This window comes from Mastigoproctus giganteus, chromosome 9, assembly GCF_048544385.1.
Source record: "Mastigoproctus giganteus isolate SK-2022 chromosome 9, ASM4854438v1, whole genome shotgun sequence".
In the NCBI taxonomy this organism is placed as follows: domain Eukaryota; kingdom Metazoa; phylum Arthropoda; class Arachnida; order Uropygi; family Thelyphonidae; genus Mastigoproctus; species Mastigoproctus giganteus.
In genome coordinates, this window is record NC_143583.1 from 228,104,078 (window position 1) to 228,131,426 (window position 27,349).

At 40.0% G+C, this 27,349-nt stretch overlaps 1 protein-coding gene across 2 annotated transcripts in view; it reads left to right on the top strand.

Annotated features, from left to right (window-relative positions):
* The window catches only part of LOC150081157 (synaptic vesicle glycoprotein 2C-like), a 218,364-nt gene that overhangs the window by 158,742 nt on the left and 32,273 nt on the right, over positions 1 to 27,349 (top strand). For both annotated transcript variants that reach the window (XM_090382062.1, XM_090382063.1), the window contains exon 9: positions 3,873 to 3,961. In XM_090382062.1, the coding sequence (XP_090238188.1) occupies positions 3,873 to 3,961 (89 nt within the window). The remainder of the gene's footprint in view (positions 1 to 3,872; positions 3,962 to 27,349) is intronic.

Consider the following 27,349-nt stretch of genomic DNA (forward strand, 5'->3'; position numbering starts at 1 on the left):
GCTGGCCACACTTGAATGTTAGGAAAATGTACAAGAAACATTGGTCCTCTCATCTTACTTTTACATAATAGGCAAATTGAATACAAACCACAGATTTATGTTAAATATTATATCCTCTGCTGAGGTTTTTTTTTTTAACCTGACCAATCACAGAACTAAAATTATTAATTTTTGTCATTCATTGTAAAGTCCAATATCATATGAATCCTTCTCACTGAACTTTGTATGATAATGGAAAGTGCTTCATTCTCTAGCCAGGTGGGAAGGAGCAGCAGCAGCAGCAGTGCGTAGCACACGCTTCTTGATTAGACCGGGGTTCGAGCCCGTCACCACCAAATACAGAGGATGCGGAAAGGTCAGGGAATGACCACCGCATATCCCGGAGCAATATGGCTTTAGTTGCTAATGCTCCTAAAAACCAAATAACAAATAAACAAACAGCAGTAGGTTAATTTTTCAGGCAGCCTGTTTCAACTGCCCACAATCTTGCCTAGGCACCGTTATGGACAATTTGAATAAAACATGTGGACACCATGTCCTTTTACTAAAATCAAACACGTACAAATAAGCTATTTCTTTTTTTCCTTGACAGGTTCATGTAATCATTGCATTTTATTTTAGCTACAACAGAAAGAGAAATATCCCAACTGTGTGATATTACACTTAGGGTAGTAGAAAATGAAAAAGACCTGGGAGTAATTGTGCAGTCAGATATGAAGTTTTCTGAGCAGTGCATACAGGTGCCAGAGTAGGTCATGTCAGTGCTGTATCTAGACATCTGCTGGCCCCAGGCGAAATATTCATCTGGGGGGCACCCCTCGCAAAAATTAAAGGTGGAATTCTGAAAATTGAAAAATAAAGGAAACATTCAAAAATTATTAAAATCATTATTTATTTAAATTTTAACAACTAGTATAAATTGTTTATATAAACTTAAGTTTTCACATCATTATCTTACGTTATTTACTTGATATAAATTGTCTGTGACGTCTGATGTTTTTATATCTTTTAGCACTTATATCTTTTTATCTTATATCTTTTTGTTCTATTGACATAATGGCTAATCCATTTATTTTTTTTGGTGAATTGTTGCTTGTGAGTATGTTTTAATCATTTTGAGTCTTGAAAAACTTCTCTCCAAACGCAACCGTAATTGACAATATTAATATCTGAAGAGAAACAGTGATTTTGGAATATAATTGAACTAAGTTTTTTTTTTTTTTTCCTTGAATAAATGTCAATAATTCTAAGCAACCAAAATTTTTTTCCTTTTAAAATATGCTGCAAATATTGGATTTCTTAAGGTAACTCTTTGGCCTCAATGTTGCTGCTCCCATCTTCGTCAGTGAGAATTCCTTCAAGGGGTTCACATTCCATTTCTGTTGCACTTTCAAATAAATTCATAAAGTTTTCTGATTTTAGAATAAGATAAAGCCGAAGATATTTCATTCATCTGATCAGATCTTTCTTGTAAGCTAACGATAGCTACGTCGATCTTATATTAAAAAATTCCGTTTCAAACCATTTGGTTGGATCAATAGAGCATTCATCTGAAGTTTCATTAGGTAAACTCGCACTTTTTTTTTCTAGAAACTCACACTTCTGATGACACTGACTGCACTTCCAACTCAGTTACAATGTGTGCTTTATCCATACACAGTTTTAATCCCTATGTTCTAAATTCGTTTATTTGACTAAGAGCACCTTCTATCAATATAATTGCAGGTTCATATCAATTTCACTACTTCACATGGCTTTACTTACTTTATTTGTAATACTCGATATTTCATACCAAACAACTACATTTATAATAAATTTAAAAGAAGTAATTTAAAAGAAGTAAAGAAGTAACAAACCTTGTATTTCAGACTGCAATTTTGCATCTTTGCCTTTAGCCTGTTCCTTGATTTCATTTAATGCAGCTGTAATATCCCATAACTGATATCATACTGCTCAACAGCTGTTATCTTTCCTTCCCATCTTGTTCCTGGTAGAGATTTCACAGTAAAATATCCCACCTACTTTAATTTATCTTCCTATCATCGGAATTTGGGCCCCCTACACTCCCGATCCCTGGCAACCGCTCGTAACTAGATATGGAACTGGGTCTTGTCAATGATATACAGGAATTTTGCAAGTGATTATCCCCTTGTATAAGGCAATGGTGGCCACACCTTGAGTTCTGCGTACAGGTCTGGAAACCTCATTTTAGGAAGGATGTAGAGTTGCTAGAACATGTACAGAGAAGGCAACAAGACTGGTGAGGGGAACAAAGGGGTGCTCTTATGAAGAAAGGCTTAAGTTCTGCAAATTGCGGTGTCTGGAGACTAGACACCTGTGAGGCAATCTGATTGAGGTGTATAAGGCCTTGAATGGATTGAGCTGGCTCAATGCTGATGAGATTCTTCCCCTTGCTCAGATTACAAACCTGAGGGGTCATTAGCATTAGTAGAGGCATTTGATGCAAGAAAGCAAGCTTATGCAGCATCAGCCAAAAAAAAAAAAAAAAAAAAAAAAAGTAACATAAATAAATAAAAATAACCACTTCCACTTCACCCCTCTGTTCATTCGAAATACCTGTCCAGCTGAGCCTTAAACTTATTTAGGCTATCAACTTCCACGACAAGGGATGGAAGTCTGTTCCACCTACCAACCACCCGCTGGCTAAAGGCAAATTTCCGCACATCTATCCTAAATCTGTCTTTCCTCAATTTGAATTTATGCCCTCTCAGGTGATTATTCTGAGCAAGAGGAAGAATCCCATCAGCATTGAGCATGCTCAAACCATTCAAGGCTTTGTACACCTCTATCAGATCACCTCGCTGGTGCCTAGTTTCCAGACACTGTAATTCGCAAAACTTAAGCCTTTCTTCGTAAGAGCACCCCTTTGTCCCATTCACCAATCTAGTTGCCCTTCTCTGTACTCGTTCCAGCAGCTCTACATCCTTCTTGAAATGAGGCCTCCAGGCCTGTATACAGTACTCTAGGTGTGGCCTGACCATTGCCTTATACAAGGGAATAATCACCTCCTTATCCCTGCTAGAAGATTAGTACATAGATTAAAAGATTCTAATCTATGTCATAGATTCAAACAGAGGAAAGACAGTTGTAGAATAGATATGCAGAAATTTGCCTTTAGCCAGCAAGTAGTTGATTGCTGGAACAAACTTCCATCTGTTGTTGTGGAAGTTGATAGCTTAAATAAATTCAAGCCAGAACTAGATAAATATTTGGAACGAACGGATCAGTGAAATGGGAAGGGGTTTTTTTTTTTTTTTTTTGGCTGATGCTGTATAAGCTTGCTTTCTTGCATCATATGCTAATGCTAATAATATCACTTAAAACAATTTGATATGGTAAAACCTTCCTTGATTAGCAAAGCTTGCTGCTTCTGAAAAAGAAATTTAATGAAAAGTTAAAAGGTATGCATAATATTTTGATGATGAAGTATGTTCACAAACAATGGCCAAAAAACAGCAAAGCACTAGAAACCATATTAGATTTTGCAGCCTTTCATCCTCAACTAGTGCAAACAGCTATAGCTGTTTTCACTAACTGGATGAAAGGCTCTGAATTCTAGCCAAGTGTCTAATGGTTTTCAATTTTTTTTTTTTGTGTATGTTTAAATTTAGCAAATTTAGTTGTGCACACTTAGTGTGAGATTTTTTTTTAATGTTATAAATATTGTTTAAGCAATATCTTTATCATGGAAGAAGCTTCATAAATGAACATGAGATTTGACAAAAATAATATATTTTTTATTTATAAAATCATTTATTAATATATGGAATTAACTATAAATGGTAATTATACCCTTCCTTCCATCTTTTCTTCCATCCATTATTTTAACTAACATGATTTGATGTTTACAGTTTTGGGGATCCTTCGTCCAGATTTTGCTTCCGCCATACACAAAAATAACATCCATTTTACTTGTTGTCTGGGTAACCACATCTTTTGGGTAAGCAGTAATCAACATACTAATGGTAACAATCAGAAGTTGATATGTGTATGTCATATTTGTTTTTAATATCAATGAGTTCTTAAAATGAATTACTTTAGGATCAGTTCATCACAAATAAACATCACTTTCAATTATTGGAATAATAAAATCTTATTAAACATGTCATTTTTATCCATTGTTGTCCAAGATTAAAAATACCCAAATAAAATAAAGTTAGCCTTGTTTTCAGAAAATTCACGATTTAAGAAATTTTCATCAACTTAAGACAATAATCATTTTGATATCTATTCAAAGGTCAGTAATGTGAATCAATCTTTGCACTCTGAAGATTTTAAAATTGGCATCACTCATTTTAAAAGTACCAGAAAATATCCACTTAATGTTTATAGTAAAAAAGGCCTACGTGCTCTGGATTCATTACGAAAACTTTTTATTTTTGTTGCTCAGAGCAAAACTATAAATACAACTAATGAGCTTTCGGCTGGGAGGCAGCCTTCTTCAGATTGAATACATGAATGGCAGTTGGAATAGAGATGTGCACTGCCAGGATGGTGCGTGAGGCGCGTGGTTAATTGTTTGATGCTTGTGGCTGTGACATATCGTGGTGACGTGGCCAGCGTTTGTCTATGGATAGAATTACTGCCTCTGTGATGGGGTTAACTTGGCAACCACTGTTCCTGTTCAAGGAGACATCCGAGCATTTTATATTCAAAGATTCCAACCAGGTGCGCTTTAGGTAATGGTGGGACCTGTCCACAACCACGACATCGCGGTGTGGGTCGATGTCGTGGCGGGTTGTCCAGACATGCTCGGCGATAGCTGAGTGTTCTATATCTGCCAAGCGGATCGCCCTTTTATGTTCTGAGAGACGTTTCTCGAGTCGACGTCCAGTCTCTCCAAAGTAGCAGCTGGTGCAGTCACGGCAAGAGATGCGGTAGACCAAACCGCTCTGTAGAAGAGTGGGGACGGGTGTTTTTACGTTGGAGATAAGAGAACGCAGTTTCTTGCCTGGGAGTTGGATGCACTTTATCCCATATGATTTTAGAATTCTACCGATCTGTTGTGACAGGTTGGGGTAGTATGGGATAAATGCCCTCGTGGATGACTCGTCCCTGTTGGCGTTGTTGTTGGTCGTCACGTTGTCGCGTGCCTGTAGATCACACCTGTCAAGGACGTCGATGGGATAGCCACACCTCGTAAGGTCTACTTTGACTCTGGTGATCTCTTTGCGTCTTTCATCTGCGGAGCTGGAGTGTGTCCAGGCACGAGTTAGCAAGGTTCGGGCAGTGGAGAGGAGGTGGCCCCGCATGTGTGCTGACCGGAAGTTGGTAAATTGGCCAGCACACATAGGTTTGCGATAAACTGCCGTCTTCAAGCATGTGCCTTCGCGCCGGACAAGTGTATCTAGGTATGGTATAGAGTTGTTCGACTCCAGCTCAATCGTAAACTTTATGAAGGGCGATAGTGAGTTGAGGTGGGTTAGGAGTCGTTGACCTGAGTCTCTAGGGATGACAACGAACACATCGTCTACATAGCGACACCAAAAGGCGATGTGATCTGGCGCGTGTGTAAACGCACGTCCCTCTAACTCCTCCATCACGATGTTTGCTGTGACAGAGCTGACAGGGGAACCCATGGCTGTGCCATGTATCTGCTGGTAGATGGAGTCGTTAAACATGATTGCACCCCCTGTTAAGCACAGTCTGAGGGCGGCGGAAATGTCATCAGGCGTCAGCCTAGTTCTGTCGCTAAGGGTATCATCGTTATCCAAGAGTTGTTTTGCGCAAGAGATGGCAAGTTCCACTGGGATGGAGGTAAATAGTGATATTACATCGAACGAAGCCATGACCTGATCTTGTGAGATGGATAAAGAGTGGATCCTTTCTATGAACTCAACACTGTTGGAGACGGTGTAGGTGGTCTTGCCAACTAGAGGAGAAAGAAGTCTCGAGACAAACTTGGACAGCTCGTAAGTCGGTGATCCACAGCAGGATACAATTGGTCTTAGTGGTGTGTCTTCTTTGTGCACCTTCGGCAGGCCGTAAAACCGTGGGATCTGACACCCGGAGGCACGGAGGTGATTACGGGTTGACTGTGTGATTTTTTCTTGTTTCAGCCAGCTGTTGATGAGGATATTCACCTCTGACTCCCATCGTTCCAAAGCTCTGTTGGGGTTAACGGCTAAGGGTTTGTAGACGGAAGTGTCTCGTAAAAGCAGTAAGGCTTTCGCCATGTAATCAGCGTGGTTCATCACAACCATCATGTATTCAATCTGAAGAAGGCTGCCTCCCAGCCGAAAGCTCATTAGTTGTATTTATAGTTTTGCTCTGAGCAACAAAAATAAAAAGTTTTCACTTAATGTTTTATTGAATACCCTTAATCACACCATAAAGTTTTTAAAAAAAAAATGATTTAAGGCCACACTAACTAATAGGTGGCCTAGCTTCAATTCTTTGACACTAATAATAATTTTTATGGGGAATGAATATGTGACTACATCATTTTAAATTAAATTTAAGAAACACTTGAACTATGAAATAAAAAAGATGCTTATTAGTAGGATTATTTGTAAAAGAATAAAAGAAGATTTTTAATTATTGTTAATTATTTCTTACTGTAATGTAAGATTTTCGATTTTTTAATTGTTTTCGTTTTAATATCTGGAGAGTATCATGCAGAAGCGTTCTACATATCATTGAGGTAAACTTCTCTTATTCTTTTACAAATATTGATATCAGCGTAGAACGTATTGAGCATTATATAGCTGTGGTTTGTACTTATATATTGTGCCTTACCTATATAGTAGGATTATATAGGTAAGGCACAATTCTGCTCATATGTACCTAACCATCTCTATATTAAATAAAATAAGCTAAAGAACAGAATAGAAAATAGCCAAAGCAACCCTCACTCTCAGGAGGGCGGATATATAGCTCCTCGCCCAAAGAAAATGCCAGCACCCCCAAATAATGAGTACTAATAAAATAAAATAAAAATACCACAAATTTCTCGTAATGTCTGAGGCATATCAGGACATCTACTGATATTTTGCTGGGATAGCGATTATTGATTGATATGTGATATTTTCTCAGAGTTACAAGCTAGTGTCTCTTGAAAAGATGGTGTTTGTGGGCTCTTTGTATCTTTGTGTAGTATTTTTGTGATTAAATTATTTTGTTGTATTTTGTGGTCAAGTATTTCTTAAATTTAACCCTAGATAATGATTAGTTTAAAATAACCAAATAAAATAAAGGAGAGTAAAACACAATGTTTTTCATTTTTTTTTTTTTTTTTTTTTTTTTTTGTTAGTTATTGGCGCATCAGCTTCTATGGCCATATTGCACCTCCCAAAGTTTTTGCATTTTTTCCTCTGATCCAAGCCCGAGGTGGGATTCGAACCCACGACCTTTGAGTTGCCAGACAGGCACTTTACCCATCCAGCTAGCCCGGTCGGCAATGTTTTTCATGAATATTTTATTGTGAACAGTGTCGCCAAAGGCGAATATTTGATATAATAGGCATCCTGGCATGCAAATTCAGAGTATCCAATAGAAATTGATCTATCATTTTATAGAGCTGCACATTATGGAAATTATTCATGTATGTAAAAATATGGGTTGCAACCACATAACTTCATTTCCCTTTTTTGGTTTGCCCAATGGGATAGCCAAATCTCACTCAGGATGGCAAATCATTGTTTAGATAATTCTTTGCTGTGGCAGGCTGTTGGACAATGTGAAGCTGGGCAGTCACAGGAGGAAGCAGCACATTGATTTAATCTGTCACACAGTGTCATGTTGACACTATAGAAGCAGCTTAAGGAGACAGGAAACCATTAGAAGAAGAGCTGGCCAAGGTGGCCTGAGGACTATGTTAACCGGAACAGGCCGCTATTTGGCTCAAACAACAAGACTGAGCCTTATGATTTCCTGTCTCTTGAGGTTGCTGTGGCCACAGGTAAAAACATTTCCAACCAGACTATGTTAAGATGACTCAATTCAAGTGGACTCTATGCAAGGAAGCCCATTAATCCCAAACCACCGCAGAGCTTGTTGAAATTGGTGTCATGAACATGTGATTTCGATCCCTACTAACAAATGAGATACAGTGTTATTTTCTGAGTAGTATTTCAGCCTAAAAACAGATTCTGGATGTTATTTCATGTGAAGACAACAAGGAATGCAGTATCATCCCTCCAATCAGAGAAACAGACACTTACAGTGGAAGTGGTGTTTTTGTATGAGGCAGAATAACGATCAACGGCCGCACCCCTTTTTACGTTTTTGATAGGGGTACTCTAACTGTGCAGCAGTACAGACAACAGATTCTTGAACCCTATGTGCAACTTTTTAGGGGATGCAGTTAGTCCATATTTTCTTTTCATGCATGACAGCTCCACTGCACATCAAGCTCAAGTGGTGGAGAAACAGTCTGTAACTGAAGATATCTAATGACTTCTGTGGCCAGCATGATCAACAGATTTAATCCGATCGAACGTGGGTGGGATGCCCTTAAGCAATGCATTGCGCACTGACAACCAACCCCTTGGTCACTTGGCGAGCTAAGGTTTGGAAGAATGGGATTTGTTATTACAGACTCTTATAGACACCCTTATATTGAGCACCACTGTCAGGCCCGTTTAACTGTTGGATCACATGCCATGCTGATGTCATATGATCATATTTTCAAGCATCTTGTATCGACTTCTGTAATGGGACCTTTTTGGTAATTAGTATACCGATGGTTTAGTGTCAAACAATGTTAACTACAAGATAATTTTGTAATTAATCAAAAAAGTCATTTGACACTTTCCTGGTTTTCTGGAAATGTACTTACAGCCTAAGCTAACTTGTAAACAGTGGTGTATTCAGCCAGAATGCACCAGAACAACGTTCCGGTACATTTTTCTAAATGTCATAATAGAAAATCATTAAATTTATACATCTAATATTATGAAACAATGGCATAATCAAAGGGGAGGGAGAAATATCTATTTTACCCATTGCTACCAAAAATATATATTAATAGTAATCTTTAAACTTTATAGATTTCTTTAAAAATGTATTTAAAAACAAAAATATAAATTTTGCAATGAAACTTGAACATTTCTTACTAAAATACAATGTGTTAGATAGAGCTCCAACGAATGAGACATACTGTGTATGAGCGAACGCTGCATTTTGATTCACCATGAGCTGAATGCTAGAACTGGTTGTTCTATGAACCACGAGTCTGAAGTCTGATTTAGTTACTATTCAGTCGATTATCATATCTGGAGAACGAGCATTCTAGAATTATTTTTTTTAGCAATATACCTCTGCTTGTAAAGTATTAGAGAGATAGTTTTATGACATGATATGCATTGTTATTTGCATAAAGTAAAACTAAAATTACCGCAAAAAGAAAATTAAATTTTAGTGTTAACGTTGTTTGACACTAAACCCTCTATACAACCCCTATAAATGTCCCTCATACCTGTCTGAAGTTTCTCGCTGTCGCCTCATTACATCATTATTCTAAGATACACCACCATACCAAATTTTGTCCTGCTTCATTGCAAGCTGCACGATTTATGGCACATTTTCAGTAGTAGTAGTAGTGGCATGTAATGCAAGAAAGCAAGTGAATGAGCTTATGCAGCATCAGCCAAAAAAAAAAAAACACACCATTCCCTCCAAATGCCTATCCAGTTCCTCCTTAAAATTTGCATGCTTAACCCATACAAGGCCTTACACACATCAATCAGATCACCTTACAGGTGCCTAGTCTCCAGCCACTGCAATTTGCAGAACTTAAGCCTCTCTTGGTAAGAGGTATACCCTTCATTCCAATCACCAATCTTGTTGCCCTTCTCTGTACACGCTCAAGCAAATCTACATCCTTCCTAAAATCAGGACTCCAGACCTGTACGCAGTACTCAAGGCGTGGCCTTGAGTACTGCGTACTCAAGGCCACGCCTTTCCTCAATTTGAACTTTGAATAAGTTCAAATTGAGGAAAGACAGATGTATGATAGATGTGCGGAAATTTGCCTTTAGCCAGCGGGTGGTTGGTAGTTGGCAGGTCCCTTTCATTCTCTACCACTGTCAGTGTAGTACCACAGAGTTGATACGTTGCTCTGGGGTTGCTGTTTCCCATATGTAGTACTTTACATTTGTCAATGTTAAACTTCATTTGCCACGTCTCAGCCCATCTGCTCAACCTTTATAGATCCTGTTGCAGTAGCGTAGTATCCTTGACAACCCTACCAACCTTCGTATCGTCGGCAAACTTGGACATTAAGCTTGATATACCATCATCAATATAATTTATAAATACAGAAAACAATAAAGGACCCAATACTGAACCCTGAGGGACTCCACTAATAACATTAGTCCACGATGAGCAGTGTCCATTGATTACCAGTCTGTCTTCTCCCCCTCAACCACCCCTTTATCCATAGCAGCAATTTGCCTCCAATGCCACACTGCTCCAATTTGTGCAGCAGTCTTCCATGTGCAACAGTATCAAAAGCCTTTCTAAGATCCAAGTATATAATATCAAAGTTATTCCCTGCATCCAGTTCTTTTGTGACTGCATCATAGTATCCAATCAAATTGGTCAGGCAAGACTTCCCCTTAACAAAACCATGCTGTGTCCGAGCTCTAACTGAAGTCTTGTCTAGATGATCCTGCAGTAGTGCTTCTTTAACCAGTGCCTCCAGTTGCTGGAGAGCCTTCATCCTGCAGTGGATTGAAAATGGCTGATGATGATGATGAACCAGTGCCTCCATTAATTTTCCGGGAACAGAAATTAAACTCACAGGTCTATAATTACTTGTGTCAGCCTTTGATCCTCCCTTGTGAATTGGGGTCACATTTGCACATCTCCAGTCCATGGGTACCTCCCCTGAGTCCAAGGAAGCTCTCATAATTATGGCTAAGGGTTTGCTTACTTCCTTTGCTGCCTCCTTTAATATAACTGGATAGATCCCATCCATCCCAGGTGCCTTTCTTGTGTTTATCTTCAACAATTTCTCCTCCACTTTACTCTCAGTTATTACAAGATTCTCTAGCTTACTGCTAGAGTTGAATACACCTCTGGCATTCCCCTCGCTGAATAACTCCTCATGTGTGAATGTCGACGCAAAATATTCATTTAGTTTGTTAGCTACCTGAGCAGGGTCATCAACAGTTAACCCATCGATATCAAGTGGACCAATCTGACTCATCCCCTTCCTTCTAGAGTTTACATAAGTAAAGAACTCTTTGCTGTTTTTCTTCGCATCCCTTGCCAAGGATCTCTCGTAATCTGTCTTTGCCTGCCTAACCTCCTTTGTAACTTGGTTACAGATCAACTTGTATCTATCATAGGCTTCTGTGTCACGTGTTAATTTGTATGTATCCCATGCATTTTTCTTCTCTGCCATATGCCTCATTAGTTCATCTGACATCCATTTAGGCCTAAACCTTGAACAATATTTCTTAGTTGGTATGTAAAACCTAGTAGCTTGCAAGATAAGTTCTTTGAATGCTTCCCATTTTGAATTTGCTGTTGGTAACATCATCAGTTGATCCCACTGTATAGAATTTAAATACTGTCTCAGTCCATCGTAGTCGCCTTTATGAAAGCAATACCCCTTCCCTTTACCCCTAATGGTAGTTACCTCTTTGAGTAACTCCCACTTCAGAACACTGTGATCACTGCCACCTAGTGGTTCATTTATCTGCAGATTCTTAATGCAGGAAGAATCACTACTGATAATCAAATCAAGAGTATTACTCCCCCTAGTTGCCTCCCGAACATGCTGATGTAGAAAACAATCATCCAATAAATCCACAAAAGCCTTGCTAGTGTGTGAGTGACCAGCCCCCAAATTCCAGTCAATATCTGGGAAATTAAAATCCCCCATTATAAGACTCTCTGATTTACTGGCCCACTCTATTTCTCTGTACAGTTTCTTATTATACTCATCAGAGTCATTAGGCCTATAGCACACTCCTACTCTCAATTTTGATCTCCCAATGCTTATGTCACACCAAACTGACTCGACACTGCACTGTCCAGTGATGTCGACTGGCTTCACTTCCTGGGATTTTATGTGTTTCTTAACTAATAGCATAACCCCTCCTCCCTTCCTATCCTGTCTATCCTTTCTGTAGACATTGTACTCCCCAAATTCCAGTTCTGCATTCCTTATATGTGTGACACCACGTCTCTGAAATCCCAACAATATCTGCCTTTGATGTTTTGTGCAATAACTCAAATTCATCAAATTTATTTACTAAACTCCTAGCATTGGTGTACACGCAGGTATACATGCACCTGTTTCTATTCTTAGCTACCCTAACACAACCCATGTGTTTACTTGTACCGCAATGACTCCCAGCAGTCTCTGAAATATCCTGCATCTTGTTTTTCAGGCTTCTGCTCATTTCAATAGAAGCAGTGCAAGAATCACTTCCACCTCTGCCAGTGGCTACTGTTAATCTATTAGTCCTTGTATCCCCCCCCCAACTAGCAGTTTTCCGACCCACCTAACACTGCCTCGAGAGCATCAGCAAACATTCTTGCACCCTTTCTATTTAAGTGTATCCCATCCCTGTAGAAGCAGTCTCTCCTGTTAACAAGTACAGACCAGGCTGAAAAAAATTCTACCCCTCGAGCCCTGCACAATCTTTCCAGGGCCGAATTAATCGACGGGGCTCTCATCATATACTCCCTCCTATCGTGTCTGGGCAGAATTGCAGACACTTTCAAATTCAACCCTAATTCACGGCTTTTTTTTCATCAGTGTCCTTTGATTTTTTCATTATGTGGAAAAATTGTGTTACTAATGCTCTAGCCTTTCCCCATTTTCATTACTTGTTTCATGTAAGCTCTTCCTATAGTTGGTATGTGCACTTCCTCTCTTCCTACTTTGGCATTGAAATTTCCAAGGATGAATTTAACATCGTGTCTTGGAGCCTCATCTAATGTTTTCTCCAGTGCTTCGTAAAAGGCATCTTTTGCTTCATCCTCTGCATCTTCTCTCAGAGCATGTTCACTGATCATGAATGTGTTAAAAAAGACCCCTCTAAGCCTTAGCATACATATTCTCTCATTGATTACACTGTAACTCATCATTCATGCTTTAGTGTCCTTCTTAATCATAAAGCCTGTCCCCAGAATGTTGTTTCTGCTTCCACTATTTATTAGGGTGTAGTCTCGCAGTTCTATAATTTCTAATTTTCCCCATCTTATCTCTTGTGTAATACTGCTACACTGCAAATTACAGTGTCTGGAGACTAGGCACCGGCAAGGTGATCTGATAGAGGTGTACAAAGCCTTGAATGGGTTGAGCATGCTCAATGCTGATGGGATACTGCCTCTTGCTCAGAATAATCACCTGAGAGGGCATAAATTCAAATTGAGGAAAGACAGATGTAGGATAGATGTGCGGAAATTTGCCTTTAGCCAGTGGGTAGTTGGATGGTGGAACAGACTTCCATCCCTTGTTGTGGAAGTTGATAGCCTAAATAAATTTAAGGCTCAGCTGGACAGGTATTTCGAACGAACGGAGGGGTGAAGTGGAAGGGGGTTTTTTTTGGCTGATGCTGCATAAGCTTGCTTTCTTGCATCATATGCCTCTACTAATGCTAATGCTAATATTATATCTCTTCAAATCTTTCTCCAATTTCCTGCTTGTTCCTGGTTGGTACAAACTTCAGACGTTCCACATAGCTACAAAAATCTCTTTAATCCTTTTGGTATGCTTGGGTTGAATTCCCTTTGAGACAGTCTGACTATTTCCTTGAGGTTTTGTAACGTTATGCTTGTTTCCTGGGGTGGGGTTGTTAGCCTCACGCCCAACCCCAACCTGGAGGGCCAGAGTATCTCTCTCTCTCTCTTAGTCTGAGTCATCACCTGTAACCTGTCCAGCATGTGATGCCCTGCAGGTAGTAAGACTGTGTTTTATCTCACAGGATCATTTGGCCACACAAGCCCCACTACTACGACAAAGTGGAGATACTTTGGGGGGGGGGTCCTAGATGCAACCATGGCAAAATGGAGGACCACCATCAAGGTTGAGAACATCACAACCAGACCGATTCCCATCATCAGAAGAGGAATCTTCCAGTGAGATGCCCCAAGTCCACTATGGTTCTGTCTAAATCAACCCACTGCCCACCATGTTCAATAACTGCAAGTATAGGTATATCCTAAAAGAAGGGAGAAATATGTACGCCCTCTCTCACCTGATGTACATGAATGACATAACTCTATGCTGTAACTGAGAATCAGCTTAAACAGCTACTCCAGATTACCAAAAAGTTTAGCACTGGCATCAGGATGCAAATTGGCCTAACCAAATGCAAGACCCATGGATTGCAAAGACATCCAGTCAGATAAAACTACCAACTAAAGACCGGTGAAGAAATTAAGACAGTGGCGTAGCCAGGGTAGGGTCAGCAGGTACATTGTATTCCCTGATGCTGAAATCTGGTATTGTAGCACTTTTTAGCATTGAAGGCATGACAGAGGGAGAGACATACAGATATCTGGGGTTGATGCAGGCCCACTAGTGTGAACACAATGAGATCAAGGCCCACCTGACTGAGAAGCCTAATAAAATCAAAGCTGAATGGTGGGAACATTTACGCATCCATAAACACCTAGGCAGTCCCAGTATTAACGTACCCACTTCAGGATCAAAGATTGGACCAACACTGAGCTGGAGATAATCTGATTGACCAGGATAATGAAGACCAAGAATCACCAACACCACCTGAAGTCAGTCATCGAAAGATTGACCATAGCCAATAAAGGAGAAAGGGGGAATGACTGACCTCATTACACAAGAGAAGGTGATTAAGAACATGCCAGATTCCTTCCAGGAAAACATAGTGCCAATCTACCAAACCACAAGGAAGATAAACAGCACACAGTACTCAATCTCAACAATGAGACTACACTGAAACAACAGAAAAAGATGGGTGAAGAAGAAACTCAATGGCAGACACTACATGACCTCCATTAAGACGACACATGAATGGAAAATTATTCCCCGAGACAGAAGGATTCATGCTCTCAACCTAAGACCAGGTAATCAACACCAGGAACTACAGGAAATACATTGCTAACGACCTTCTAATAACAGATGACACATGTCTGCGATACCATCTGGCCCCAGAAACAATCCGGCACATTACCAAAGAATGCAATCAGATCACCCAGATGGAGTACACTTATAGACACTACCAGGTGGCTATAATAATAGCATTAGCATTAGTAGAGGCACATGATGCAAGAAAGCAAGCTTATGCAGCATCAGCCAAAAAAAGAAAACAGAAAAAACCACTTCCATTTCACCCCTCCTCCGTTCATTCGAAATACCTGTCCAGCTGAGCCTTAAATTTATTTAGGCTATCAACTTCCACAACAAGGGATGGAAGTCTGTTCCACCAACGAACTACCACTGGCTAAAGACAAATTTCTGCACATCTATCTTACATCTGTCTTTCCTCAATATGAATTTTCTTCTGAGCAAGAGGAAAGATCCCATTAGCATTGAGCATGCTCAACCCATTCAAGGCTTTATACACCTGAATCAGATCACCTCGCAGGTGCCTAGTCTCCAGACACTGTAATTTGCAAAACTTAAGCCTTTCTTCGTAAAAGCAATTCTTTGTTCCATTCACTAATCTTCTAATACATCAGAAGCTAGAGCTAAAACACCAGCTGACCAAAGAAAGTTTACCGTACAAGTCTCAGACCGTACTAGAGCCCTCTACTCCCAGACTGTACTGGAACTGTGCCATAATGATGGACAAGACTATCTCACACAACAGACCATGCATAACCCTCAGACTAGAATGAAATGGCTACTAACCTTGCATCTACATTCACACATGAGGAGTTATTCAGGAAGGGGAATGCCAGAGGTGAAGAAAACTCTGGCAGTGAGCTAGATGATTTTGTAATAACGGAGAGGAAAGTGGAGGAGAAATTGTTGAGTATAAAAAAGGCACCCGGGGTGGATGGGATCTATCCAGTTATATTAAAGGAGGCAGCAAAGGAAGTAAGCAAACCCTTAGCCATAATTATGAGAGCTTCTTTGGACTCAGGGAAGGTACCCATAGACTGGAGATGTGCAAATGTGACCCCAATTCACAAAGGAGGATCAAAGGCTGACACAAGTAATTATAGATCTATGAGTTTAACTTCTGTTCCAGGAAAATTAATTGAGGCACTGGTTAAAGAAGCACTGCAGGATCATCTAGACAAGACTTCAGTTATAGCTCGGACACAGCATGGTTTTGTTAAGGGAAAGTCTTGCCTGACCAATTTTATTGGATACTGTGATGCAATAACAAAAGAGCTGGATGCAGGGAATAACTTTGATATTATATATTTAGATCTTAAAAAGGCTTTTGATACTGTGGCACATGGAAGACTGCTGCACAAATTGGAGCAGTGTCGGATTGGAGGCAAATTGCTATTTATGGATAAAGGGATGGTTGAGGGGGAGAATACAGAGTGGTAATCAATGGACACTGCTCATTGTAGACTAATGTTATTAGTGGAGTCCCTCAGGGTTCAGTGTTGGGTCCATTGTTGTCAGACATTATATTTATAAATGATATTGATGATGGTATATCAACTTAATGTCCAAGTTTGCAGACGATACAAAGGTTGGCAGGGTTGTTATGCACACACTACTGACAGTATGCTGCTGCAACAGGATCTGGAAAGGTTGAGCAGATGGGCTGAGAGGTGGCAAATGAAGTTTAACATTGACAAATGTAAAGTAATACATATGGAAAACATTAAACCCACAGTAACGTATCAACTCTGTGGTACTACACTGACAGTGGTAGAAAATGAAAAGGTCCTGTAATTGTGCAAGCAGATATGAGGTTTTCTGAGCAGTGCAGACGGGCTGCAAGAGTAGCTCATGGTGTCTTGTCAATGATATACAGGAATTTTTCTAGCAGGGATAAGGAGGTGATTATTCCCTTGTATAAGGCAATGGTCAGCCACACCTTGAGTACTGTATACAGGTCTGGAGGCCTCATTTCAAGAAGGATGTAGAGCTGCTGGAACGAGTACAGAGAAGGGCAACAAGATTAGTGAATGGAACAAAGCGTTGCTCTTACGAAGAAAGGCTTAAGTTTTGCAAATCACAATGTCTGGAGACTAGGCACCGGCGAGGTGATCTGATAGAGGTGTATAGAGCCTTGAATGGTTTGAGCATGCTCAGTGCTGATGGGATTCTTCCTCTTGCTCAGAATATCAAGGAAGAGGAAGAATCCCAATAATCACTTGAGAGGGTATAAATTCAAATTGAGGAAAGACAGATGTAGGATAGATGTGCGGAAATTTGCCTTTAGCCAGCGGGTGGTTGGTAGGTGGAACAGACTTCCATCCCTTGTTGTGGAAGTTGATAGCCTAAATAAATTTAAGGCTCAGCTGGACAGGTATTTCAAACGAACGGAGGGGTGAAGTGGAAGGGTTTTTTTTTTTTTTTTTTTTTTTGAAATGGGAGTGGTTTTTTGTTTGGCTGATGCTGCATAAGTTTGCTTTCTTGCATCATATGCCTTTACTAATGCTAACCTGATCGACTTAACAGTGCCCAACACCAACAAACTCCAGAAAACATAAGAGGAAAAGATCAGGAAGTCAAAGATATGTGTCATATGGAACAAGTAATGATCATACCAATCATCGTGTCAACCACCAGCATGGTGCCAAAGAGCCTCCATAAGAAACTAGCAACAATAAGTTTCCATGAGAACACTTAAAGTGAACTCCAGAAAGCCATGATCCCGAATGCCGGTAGGATAATAAGAGAATTTCTCGGCCAACAGTAACAATAATAATAGTTGCCGGACACAACCAACCACCACATGCACTTGGTCCCAGTACCCATCATTAGGCAGAATAAAAAATCCCATAAAGGAGAAAGTAGTTTTTTTTTTTTTTTTTTTTTTTTAAATAATAGTGCTCAAAACATAAATGTTAGTCAAGTTTTTACCTCAGCGGCATTTTGAACCTTTGGACAAGGCTTCAGGAGGTTATTAAAGATGGAAAGGAGTAAGTTGATCATATATGAGCTTACCCATTTGACCATGAATTGTCGGTCTCATCGGCACCTGCTGTATTGGTAGATGGCAGCAAGTTAATGACTTCTATTAACTGTTGTCTTGAAATTGTATAAGTATTGAGGATGTCAGGGGTATAGTCCATATTCCGGTAGGCTTAGTTTATGTTATCTGCTGTTTTCTGAGAGAAAATCTTGTAATATATTAATATATTCCAGGCAATTATATATATATTATATTGAGGACTAACCTGAGGGGACAAGTCATGGAATCTGCTTTTGTATTGTTATGTGATGTATTGTATGTAATTAGTAGCATGTAATGCAAGAAAGCAAGCGTTATGAGCTTATGTAGCATCAGCTAAAAGAGAAGAAAAACCAACAACAATTTCACACGACCACTGCCTCTAAAAATTTGTATAGTTCCTCCTTGAATTTATTTAAGCTATCAACTTCCACAACAACAGATGGAAGTATGTTCCAGCAATTAACACCCGCTGGCTATAGGCAAATTTCTGCATATCTATTCTATAACTGTCTTTCCTCAATATGAATTTATGCCCCCTCGGGTTCTTAATTTGAGTAAGCGGAAGAATCCCATCAGAATTCACTGTGTTCAACCCATCAAGGCCTTTTACACCTCAGTCAAACCACCTTGCAGGTGCTTAGTCTCAAGCCACTGCAATTTGCAGAACTTAAGCCTTTCTTGGGAAGAGGACCCCTTCGTTCCCCCTCACCAATCTTGTTGTCCTTCTCTGTACATGCTCAAGCAACTCTACATTCTTCCTGAAATGAGACCTCCAGACCTGTTTGCAGTACTCAAAGCATGGCCTGACCATTGCCTTATACAAAGGGATAATTACCTCCTTTTTACTGCTAGCAAAATTCCTGTATATCATTTTTTTTTTTTATTGTATGATGTGAGCAATACACAAAGTAAAGTTTTTTCCTGTTTCCCTCGTGTATCGTGGCCGTGAGGTCCAACCGGAGAGTAAGGCACCATCGTAATATCCAAGCCCGAGAGGCAGGATTAAAACCTGCGACCTTTGAGTTGCCAGGCAAGCACTTTACCCACCTGGCTAGCCCGGTTGGCTGTGTATCATTAACAATACCTAATGACCTGCTCCGGCAGTATGTCTGCAGTACTCAAGGCAGTAGCGGCACCTCCGTAGCCAGGTGGGCAGGAGCAGCAGTGCATAGCATACGCTTCTTGATTAGACCAGGGTTCGAGCCCGTGAGCCACCAAATACGGAGGATGCGGAAAGGTCAGGGAATGACCACTGCCTATGCCTGGAGCAATATGGCCTTAGTTGCTAATGCTCCTAAAAAATCCAAATAACAAACAAACAAACTCAAGACAGTACTCAAAACTTCATATCTGATTGCACAATCACTCCCAGGTCTTTTTCATTTTCTACCACCCTCAGTGTAGTACCACACAGTTGGTACATTCCTCTGGGGTTACTTCTACCCATATGCAGTACTTTGCATTTGTCAATGTTAAATTTCAGTTGCCACTTCTCAGCACATCTACCCAAATTTTCTAGATCCTGTTGCAGTAGCACACTGCCATTACTGTCATTAACAATCCTGCCAACCTTTGTATCATCAGCAAACTTTAATATTAAGCTTGATATACCTTCATCAATATCATTGATAAATATACAAAACAGCAGTGGGCCCAACACCGAACCCTGAGGGACTCCACTAATAACATTAGTCCACGAAGAGCAGTGTCCATTGATTACCACTCTCTGTCTTCTCCCACTCAACCACCCTTTTATCCATTATAGCAACTTATCCTTAATATCATACTGCTCCAATTTGTACAGTAATCTTCCATGCAGAACTGTGTCAAAAGCTTTCCTGAAATCGAAGAATATGATATCAAAATTACTTTTTGCATCTAGTTCCTTTGTAACCACATCATAGTATCCAATCAAATTTGTTAGACAATGCTTTCCCTTAACAAACCCATATCACTTTTCTGTCTGAATTATTGCTGCAGTCTTGTCTAGATGATCCTGCAATGGATCTTTAAACACTGACTCCATTATTTTACTGGAACAGAAATTAAACTAAAAGTAAAAGTAAAGTGCAGCCATTACAACCCACTGCAGGATGGAAGCCTCCTCAACAATTCATGCTGAGGGGAAATGGATCATAATCTGCCACGCTGGTCCAGTGCGGGTTGGCAGATCGACCGTATTCAGCAGTCAGGGGCTCGAACCCTGGTCTACTCAAAGAGCGCGTGCTACTGCACTCCCACTCCTGCCCACTCGGCTATGGAGGCCTTAAACTTAACGGCGGCCTTAAATTAAACTAACTGGTCTGTAATTACTCGTATCACCCTTTGTGAATTGGGAATACATTTGTACATCTCCAGTCCGTGAGGACTACCCCTGAGCCCAAGGATGCTCTCATAATTATGGCTAAGGGTTTGTTTAGTTCCTTTGCTGCCTCCTTGAATATAACTGGATAGATCCCATCAACCCCAGGTGCCTTTCTTGCGTTTAACCTCAAGCTCAGTTATTATTAGAAAATTATTAAGAACAGTGTTACAGTTTGATAAACATCTGACATTTTCCTCCCTTAATAACTCCTCATATCTGAATGTAGAAGCAAAATACTCATTCAGTTTCTCAGCTATCTGAAGAGGATCATCGATAAAGTGGACTTATCTTATTCATCCCCTTCCTTTTAGAGTTTATATAAGTAAAGAACTCTGTGCTGTTTTTCTTTGTATCCTTTGCCAAAGTTTTCTCGTAATCTGCCTTTGCTTGTCTAATCTCCTTTGTGACTTGATTACAGATTAGCTTATATCTGCCCTAGGCTTCTGTGTCGCCCGATACATGCATGGGATATGTATCCCATGCATTTTTCTTCTCTGCCGCGAGTCTCATTAGTTCATCTGACATCCATTTAGTTCTAAACCTTGAACAATATTTCTTATTATTATTATTATTAGCCATATGGTACAAGGAAGCCTGTGGCCTATGCTGCACCAGGCGCCTCCGTAGCCAGGTGGGAAGGAGCAGCAGTGCGTAGCACACACTTCTTGATTAGACCAGGGTTCGAGCCCGTCACCACCAAATACAGAGGATGCGGAAAGGTCAGGGAATGACCACCGCATATCCCGGAGCAATATGGCCTTAGTTGCTAATGCTCCTAAAAAAAAAAAACCAAATAACAAAATAAATTATGCTGCACCAGCCAAAAAAAAAAAAAATTCCCGAGTTACCCCCTATGTGAGAGAGAGAGGGGGGGGGACAAAAGTAGGAAGGCATCACCAAGAAAGAGAAGAATGATGATATTCAGCTCAGGGTTTGCCAAGCCCATACTCAACAGATGTGAGTCCCCGGGGTTAATCGGTATGAAAAGCCTAGTAGCTTCCCTGAATGTGTCCCACTGTATAGAATTTAAAAACTGTCTGGGACCACTGTAGTCACCTTTATGGAAGCAAAAACCCTTTCCTTTACTCCTGATGGTAATTTTATCTTTAAGTAAATCCCACATTAGTACACTGTGATCACTGCCACCTAGTCGTTCCTTTATCTGCAAATCCTTAATACACAAATAATCACTGCTGATAACCAGATCAAGAGTATTACCTTCTCTGGTTGCCTCTCAAACATGCTGCTGCAGAAAACGATTGCCAATAAATCCACAAAAGTCTTTCTATTGATTTGCAGAAGTCAATTAATATTGACTTCTGCAAATATCTGAAGAGGATCATCGATAAAGTGGACTTATCTTATTCATCCCCTTCCTTTTAGAGTTTATATAAGTAAAGAACTCTGTGCTGTTTTTCTTTGTATCCTTTGCCAAAGTTTTCTCGTAATCTGCCTTTGCTTGTCTAATCTCCTTTGTGACTTGATTACAGATTAGCAATTAAGAATCAATTAAGTCGAGACCAAGCTTTTTAATAATTTATTTGTTCCTGAACTGTCTGACCATTTTCATATATGGTGTTGTTGTTGTTGTGCAAATTGGAATTCTATTTTTAAGTTAATTCCACTATGCATTTGATCCATGTTGGGAAGAGTGTGGCTGCCATGGTTGGTTTTCATTGTTTTCAGAGCATCCTACAGAAAAATTGTACCTGCCTTATACATTTTCGAATGTTAAGACAGCTTGGACTAATAGTTATCGTAGACTGCACCATGTCACATCATTGAGGGTGGCAGGGTGTGAAAGTAATGACTGCTGAGATAGGAGTGTGGTCAGAGTTGAAGCAGATAATGACTGCCAGACTGATCCCATTGGATCAGTCAGGACAAATGGGATGGAGGAAAAAGGTTAAGTTGGGGTGATTATTCTGCCTAGTTGACTGATGGTTAATCAGGACAAGGTTTGTAATCATGCCCAGATAGGCAGTTAGGTGCTTGTGATTATCATGCTGAAGTGAAAGGTTAAAATTTCCCATGGTAGCTTTCCAGTGGCTTTTGGTGTTAATTATCCACTTTTTTACATCAAGTATGATATCTATTGTTGGTCTTGGTGGAATTTATATTGTACATAGGTTGTCGGTAATTGTTTAAGTGTTATCTGTGACAATGACGTCTTCATAATGAGGAATTACTCTGTATGGTTTTGATGATAAGTTGGTCCTTTTACAAAAATGGTGACTCCTTTCCCTTTCTTGTCAGCCATAGATTTAAATGCAATTGCAAATCCAGAGAAGGATTTGCAATTTGCAATTCCAGAGAAGGCATCGAGGGTGAATTGTTGTCCTGGCTGAAGCCATGTTTTAGTGATCAAGAGAATGTCAGTTTGGCCAGAAAGGGAGTTCCGTTTGACTATGTTTAATTTTTCCTTATGCTGCATATGTTCTGGTACCTCAATGTCAGTGCGATAGATAGCAGAAAATTATTAATGGTGGAATGCCTGGTGTCGTGACAGTTTGACTTACTTCTAGAACTATGGTTTGGATGGGGACAGAGTTGGTTAGTTCAGCTATAATGAGGGTAGTGGCTGTTTGGTCAGGTATAGTCAGCTGGTCCATCCAAGAGACGGACCTAAATGTCATGCCGTGGTATGTAGCTGCGGCCTTAGCCTTATTCCAGAGGATATTGATGTTCCAGTGAGAAAAGCATTGGATGCATGCGTGAAGACCTTCATCTGACTATCAGCTATTTAGGCCCAGGTGAGCTGTTTCCTTTCTTTAGAATAAATTATATCTAATGACAGGAAACTTATTTTTCATTTGCACATGTTATTCAGATAGAACCATCCCCACAACCTTGACAGCAGGGATAGTGTAAGTTACCCTTCTGTATACTTGGGTCCCAGAGACATTGGTACATTGTTTCATTGGCAAATCCAGGTAGATAAAAGCCGCCTTTGCTATAGTCATGTTTTTAGTGAGGAGTTTCTGTCTGAGATTCCTGCTCAGACAAAGCAGTTTGGGGATGGTAGAGAGTTTATTGGAGTGGTTTCTTGTTAGTTCTCTTTGCATATTTGTGTTGTGAAGCCATTTGTGGAAGGTGAATTTCTAGCAGGCAACAGGTAGGATGAACCTCCATCTTAATGCCATCAATTAATGATGACCTAAAGTTTTTCAGTATGTCCAGTGGTAAATTGCTTTCATTGGAGAGCTCCTTGTTACAGCCAATACATTTTAGCAAATTTTTCAAAATCCATTCAGGAAAATTATTTTACCCTGATTAAATTTTTTGCACACGAGTCAGTCAAAGTGGCTGTGCTGTAGAGTGACTAACAGTGCAAGTTATTGCACTGTCACAGAGCAGTCCAAGTTTTCAGTTGTTTTGCTGGGTTCTTCATTGGCATTAAGTTGCATACTACTGCTGCTGCTGTTGTGAGTTTCAGTAGGTTTGATAGAAACGTTATTTGTTTTTAAGGGGTTGAATCAACTACCTGATCATCGCTGGTTTGAGCTGTTGTACAATTAGGAGTGGTTTTTGTTCTTTTTGTGCTAGTGTTACAAATGGTATAACAAGCATTACAGTGCTTGTTAACATAAGTTGTCCCTGAGAGTCTTGGCATTTAAAATAACTGTGCAATTTTGCTACCTTAACTGCAAAGAACATGGCCCATTTCATAATATATTGTGTAGAGCCTTTAAGTCTTAAGGCAGCTTGGCAATTTATGGATGATTCAGCAACAGGCATATTGCTTATTTGACATGATGAAAATTGAAAATTTTAGAAAAATATATCTAAAATGAAACTGGGTTGAATCTGAAAGAGCAGTTGATTTTTTTATTTATTTATTATTATTATTATTTTTTTTAGGGTTTATGGTTCACTGGTATGTTCATTTTAAGACCATAATAATTCAGGCACTAGAAGGTACTTCTATTTGAACAGTGCTTTTCAGTGGTCAGGTAGATGGCTGAAAGCAGTACTTCCTGTTCCAGTTAGTGTTCCATAGTAATAAGCCCTTGAGGTAGTCACAGACATTCTCTCAGATAGGCCAGACAAGCTGTACCTACTACCTGGGAGTCTAAAACGCAGATGGAACTAATATTCGGGTAATCCAAGTCAAGTGGACCCAATTTCGGAGAAGTCCGGATGGTCTGTGACAGCCAAATCCTCTGCTTGCACCTTCACGATAGTGGGACTGTTAGTAATCCTGAGTATACCCTCCATGCACAAGCACACTGTGGGTGACCACCCAGGTGTGAACCAACGTAAGCAGGGGTCGAAGTGTGGCACCCACACCAAATGGAAGAATGCCACCCCTCAGTGTTATCAGGCAATACTATGCGGTAGATAACTCTCATCAACTGGTGCAATACCACCACTCTGCTTATTGAAGGATTCAAGTGGTGGAACCCATGTTTAGTCGCCAGAGCTAAGTTCGGTCAACCCTTCCCCCATCTCTTCCATCATGCAGTATGACTAATGACTTTTGAGGTTATGATGAACATCCAATCCTAGAAATGTAAGGAAGATCCAATCTTCCTTACATTTCTAGGGTACAGCTCTAAAATGGTGTTTGCAGGCTGGCTGCTATTTAGTACACTGGACTGAACCTATTGGTAACTCTTTAGGAGGCTTCTGAATCAGCTAGTGTATAATCCTGCTACCTCTACTCTGCCAGATAGTGACTGGAGGGAGTCTGAGTAGAGTGTATGCAGGGGGCATTGTCGAGGCCATGTTATGTCAAGGATCTGGGTGTATTCTTACCATGTGTATGCCATATCCAAAAATTTCATTACTTCATACAGCATGTTCCCCCAATTTTTCTTACTATTGAATACACCATGAATTGTCAAACTAATAGAATAAGCTTATCTGCGAAAAGATCTAAACCTCCCAAACACATCCTAGATCATTTCACAAATATACGTAGTCTCAATTCTAATCTCAGTGACGTCCATTTCCACTTGCAGTCTGCCAAACCCCATGTACTTTTTCTGACAGAATCTCAGTTATCGGTTCATTCAACTACAGCTCATCTCAGTTGCCCAAATTATTCACTGTATGATTCCTTTCGTCTCAGAGGTGGTACATGTGCATATGTCCGTTCCGATATTCCTATTAGAGACTTGGTAATTTGGAATCTCCTCTTTTCGATCTTCTCTGGCTTAAAATCTCTCTACCTCATTGTATCAAATTCATCTGTTGTCCCTACCATTCTCCCAACTCCACTAATCACTTGGAGCTCTTTGACTTCCTCTCTTTGCAACTTGACTTTCTCCAATCCAACTTTCCTAACAGTGAGGTAATTTTCCTTGGTGATTTTAATGTTCACAACTCCAGCTGGTTGAGATGCCGAGGCTTTTCCAATTACTAATGACTTGCACAGATCGTTCATCTACCTACAAGAATACCAGACAATCCTAAACATACAGCCAATACGCTTGATCTTTTTTTCACAAAAAACCGTTATATGTGAGTGGTCCTTTAGGCACCTCAGATCACAACTTGGTGATTGTCTCTTCTCCAATGAAACCTTTATCTAATGGGTATTCCCAACCTTGTATTGTTTGGCATTACAAGAATGCAAAATGGGATTACCTGCGAGATTTCTTTTCCTTGGTCGGATTACTGTTTCAAAACTTCTGATGTTAATGTTTGCACAGATCGTGTCAGTGAAATTATTCTTGTAGGAATGGAATCGTTTATTCCACACCACTTTAAAATCTCGTCCCTTATCTAAACCTTGGTTTTCTAATAAATGTGCAAAGGCTGTTCAAAAGAAGAACGTTGCATATTGTAATTGGCTTCTTTCCATTTCTTCAGTTTCATTTTCTGCCTACACCAAAAAAAAAGCTTGCAACTATTGTAAAGCAGTTATTAATCAGTCCAAACTAGATTTTGAACAGGCTAAGGGTATAAAACTTGCTTTTTGCCCTAATGGCAGCTGAGCATTCTGGTCTGTTGCCCTAATGGCAACAGACCAGAATGCTGCAACTTTTGCCCATCTCTGCAAAAACCACCCTCTGTAAAAACCAGATGGTTCTGTTGTCACTTCATCCAAGGATAAACCTGACCTGCTAGCATCCCATTTTTCTTCCAACTCCTGTATTAATGATCATGGTAAAACACCTCCCACCATTCCTAGCACGCTCCATTCAATGCCTCCTGTGGTTTTCCATCAAAAGGATGTCACAAGGATTTTGACGAATCATGATGCTAAGAAAGCTCCAGGTCCTGATGGTATTTCTCCAGTTCTCAAAACCTGTGCTCCTGAAATTACTCCTGTTCTTTGCCGCCTTTTTACACTTTCTTATTTCAAAGGTGTTTTTCCTTCTGCTTGGAAATTTGCTCATATCCAGCGAGTTCCTAAAAAGAGTGACAAGTCCCTTTTTAGGAAATAATTATTGTCCCATTGCAATTACTTCTATTCTTTCTAAAGTAATGGAGAAATCAATTAATTGTCAAATCTTAAACTTCCTAGAAACCTTCCGTCTGATCAATGATCGCCAGTATGGATTCCGTCAGTGTCGATCCACTGGTGATATTCTGGCTTATGTTACCCATTTATGGACAAATTCAATGGAAACGTTTGGTGAAACACAAGCAGTTGCTCTTGATATCTCAAAGGCTTTCGATCGTGTTTGGCATAAAGGTCTTCTAAACATGTTTCCATTTTATGATGTGCCAACTGTTTTTTGTTATTGGTTATCCAGTTTTCTCTCTGATTGCTGACTGTGGGTGATGGTAGATGGCTCTCTGTCTTCTAACTTCTCCGCTAATGCTGGTGTCCCCGAAGGTTCAGTTCTTTTCCCCACTCTTTTCCTCTTATATATTAATGACCTTCTTCCATTGACTGGAAATCCTATCCATAGTTTTGCCGATGATAGCACATTGCATTCCACTTTCCATTTTGAAGCTGATTGAGCAGGGCAAGGTT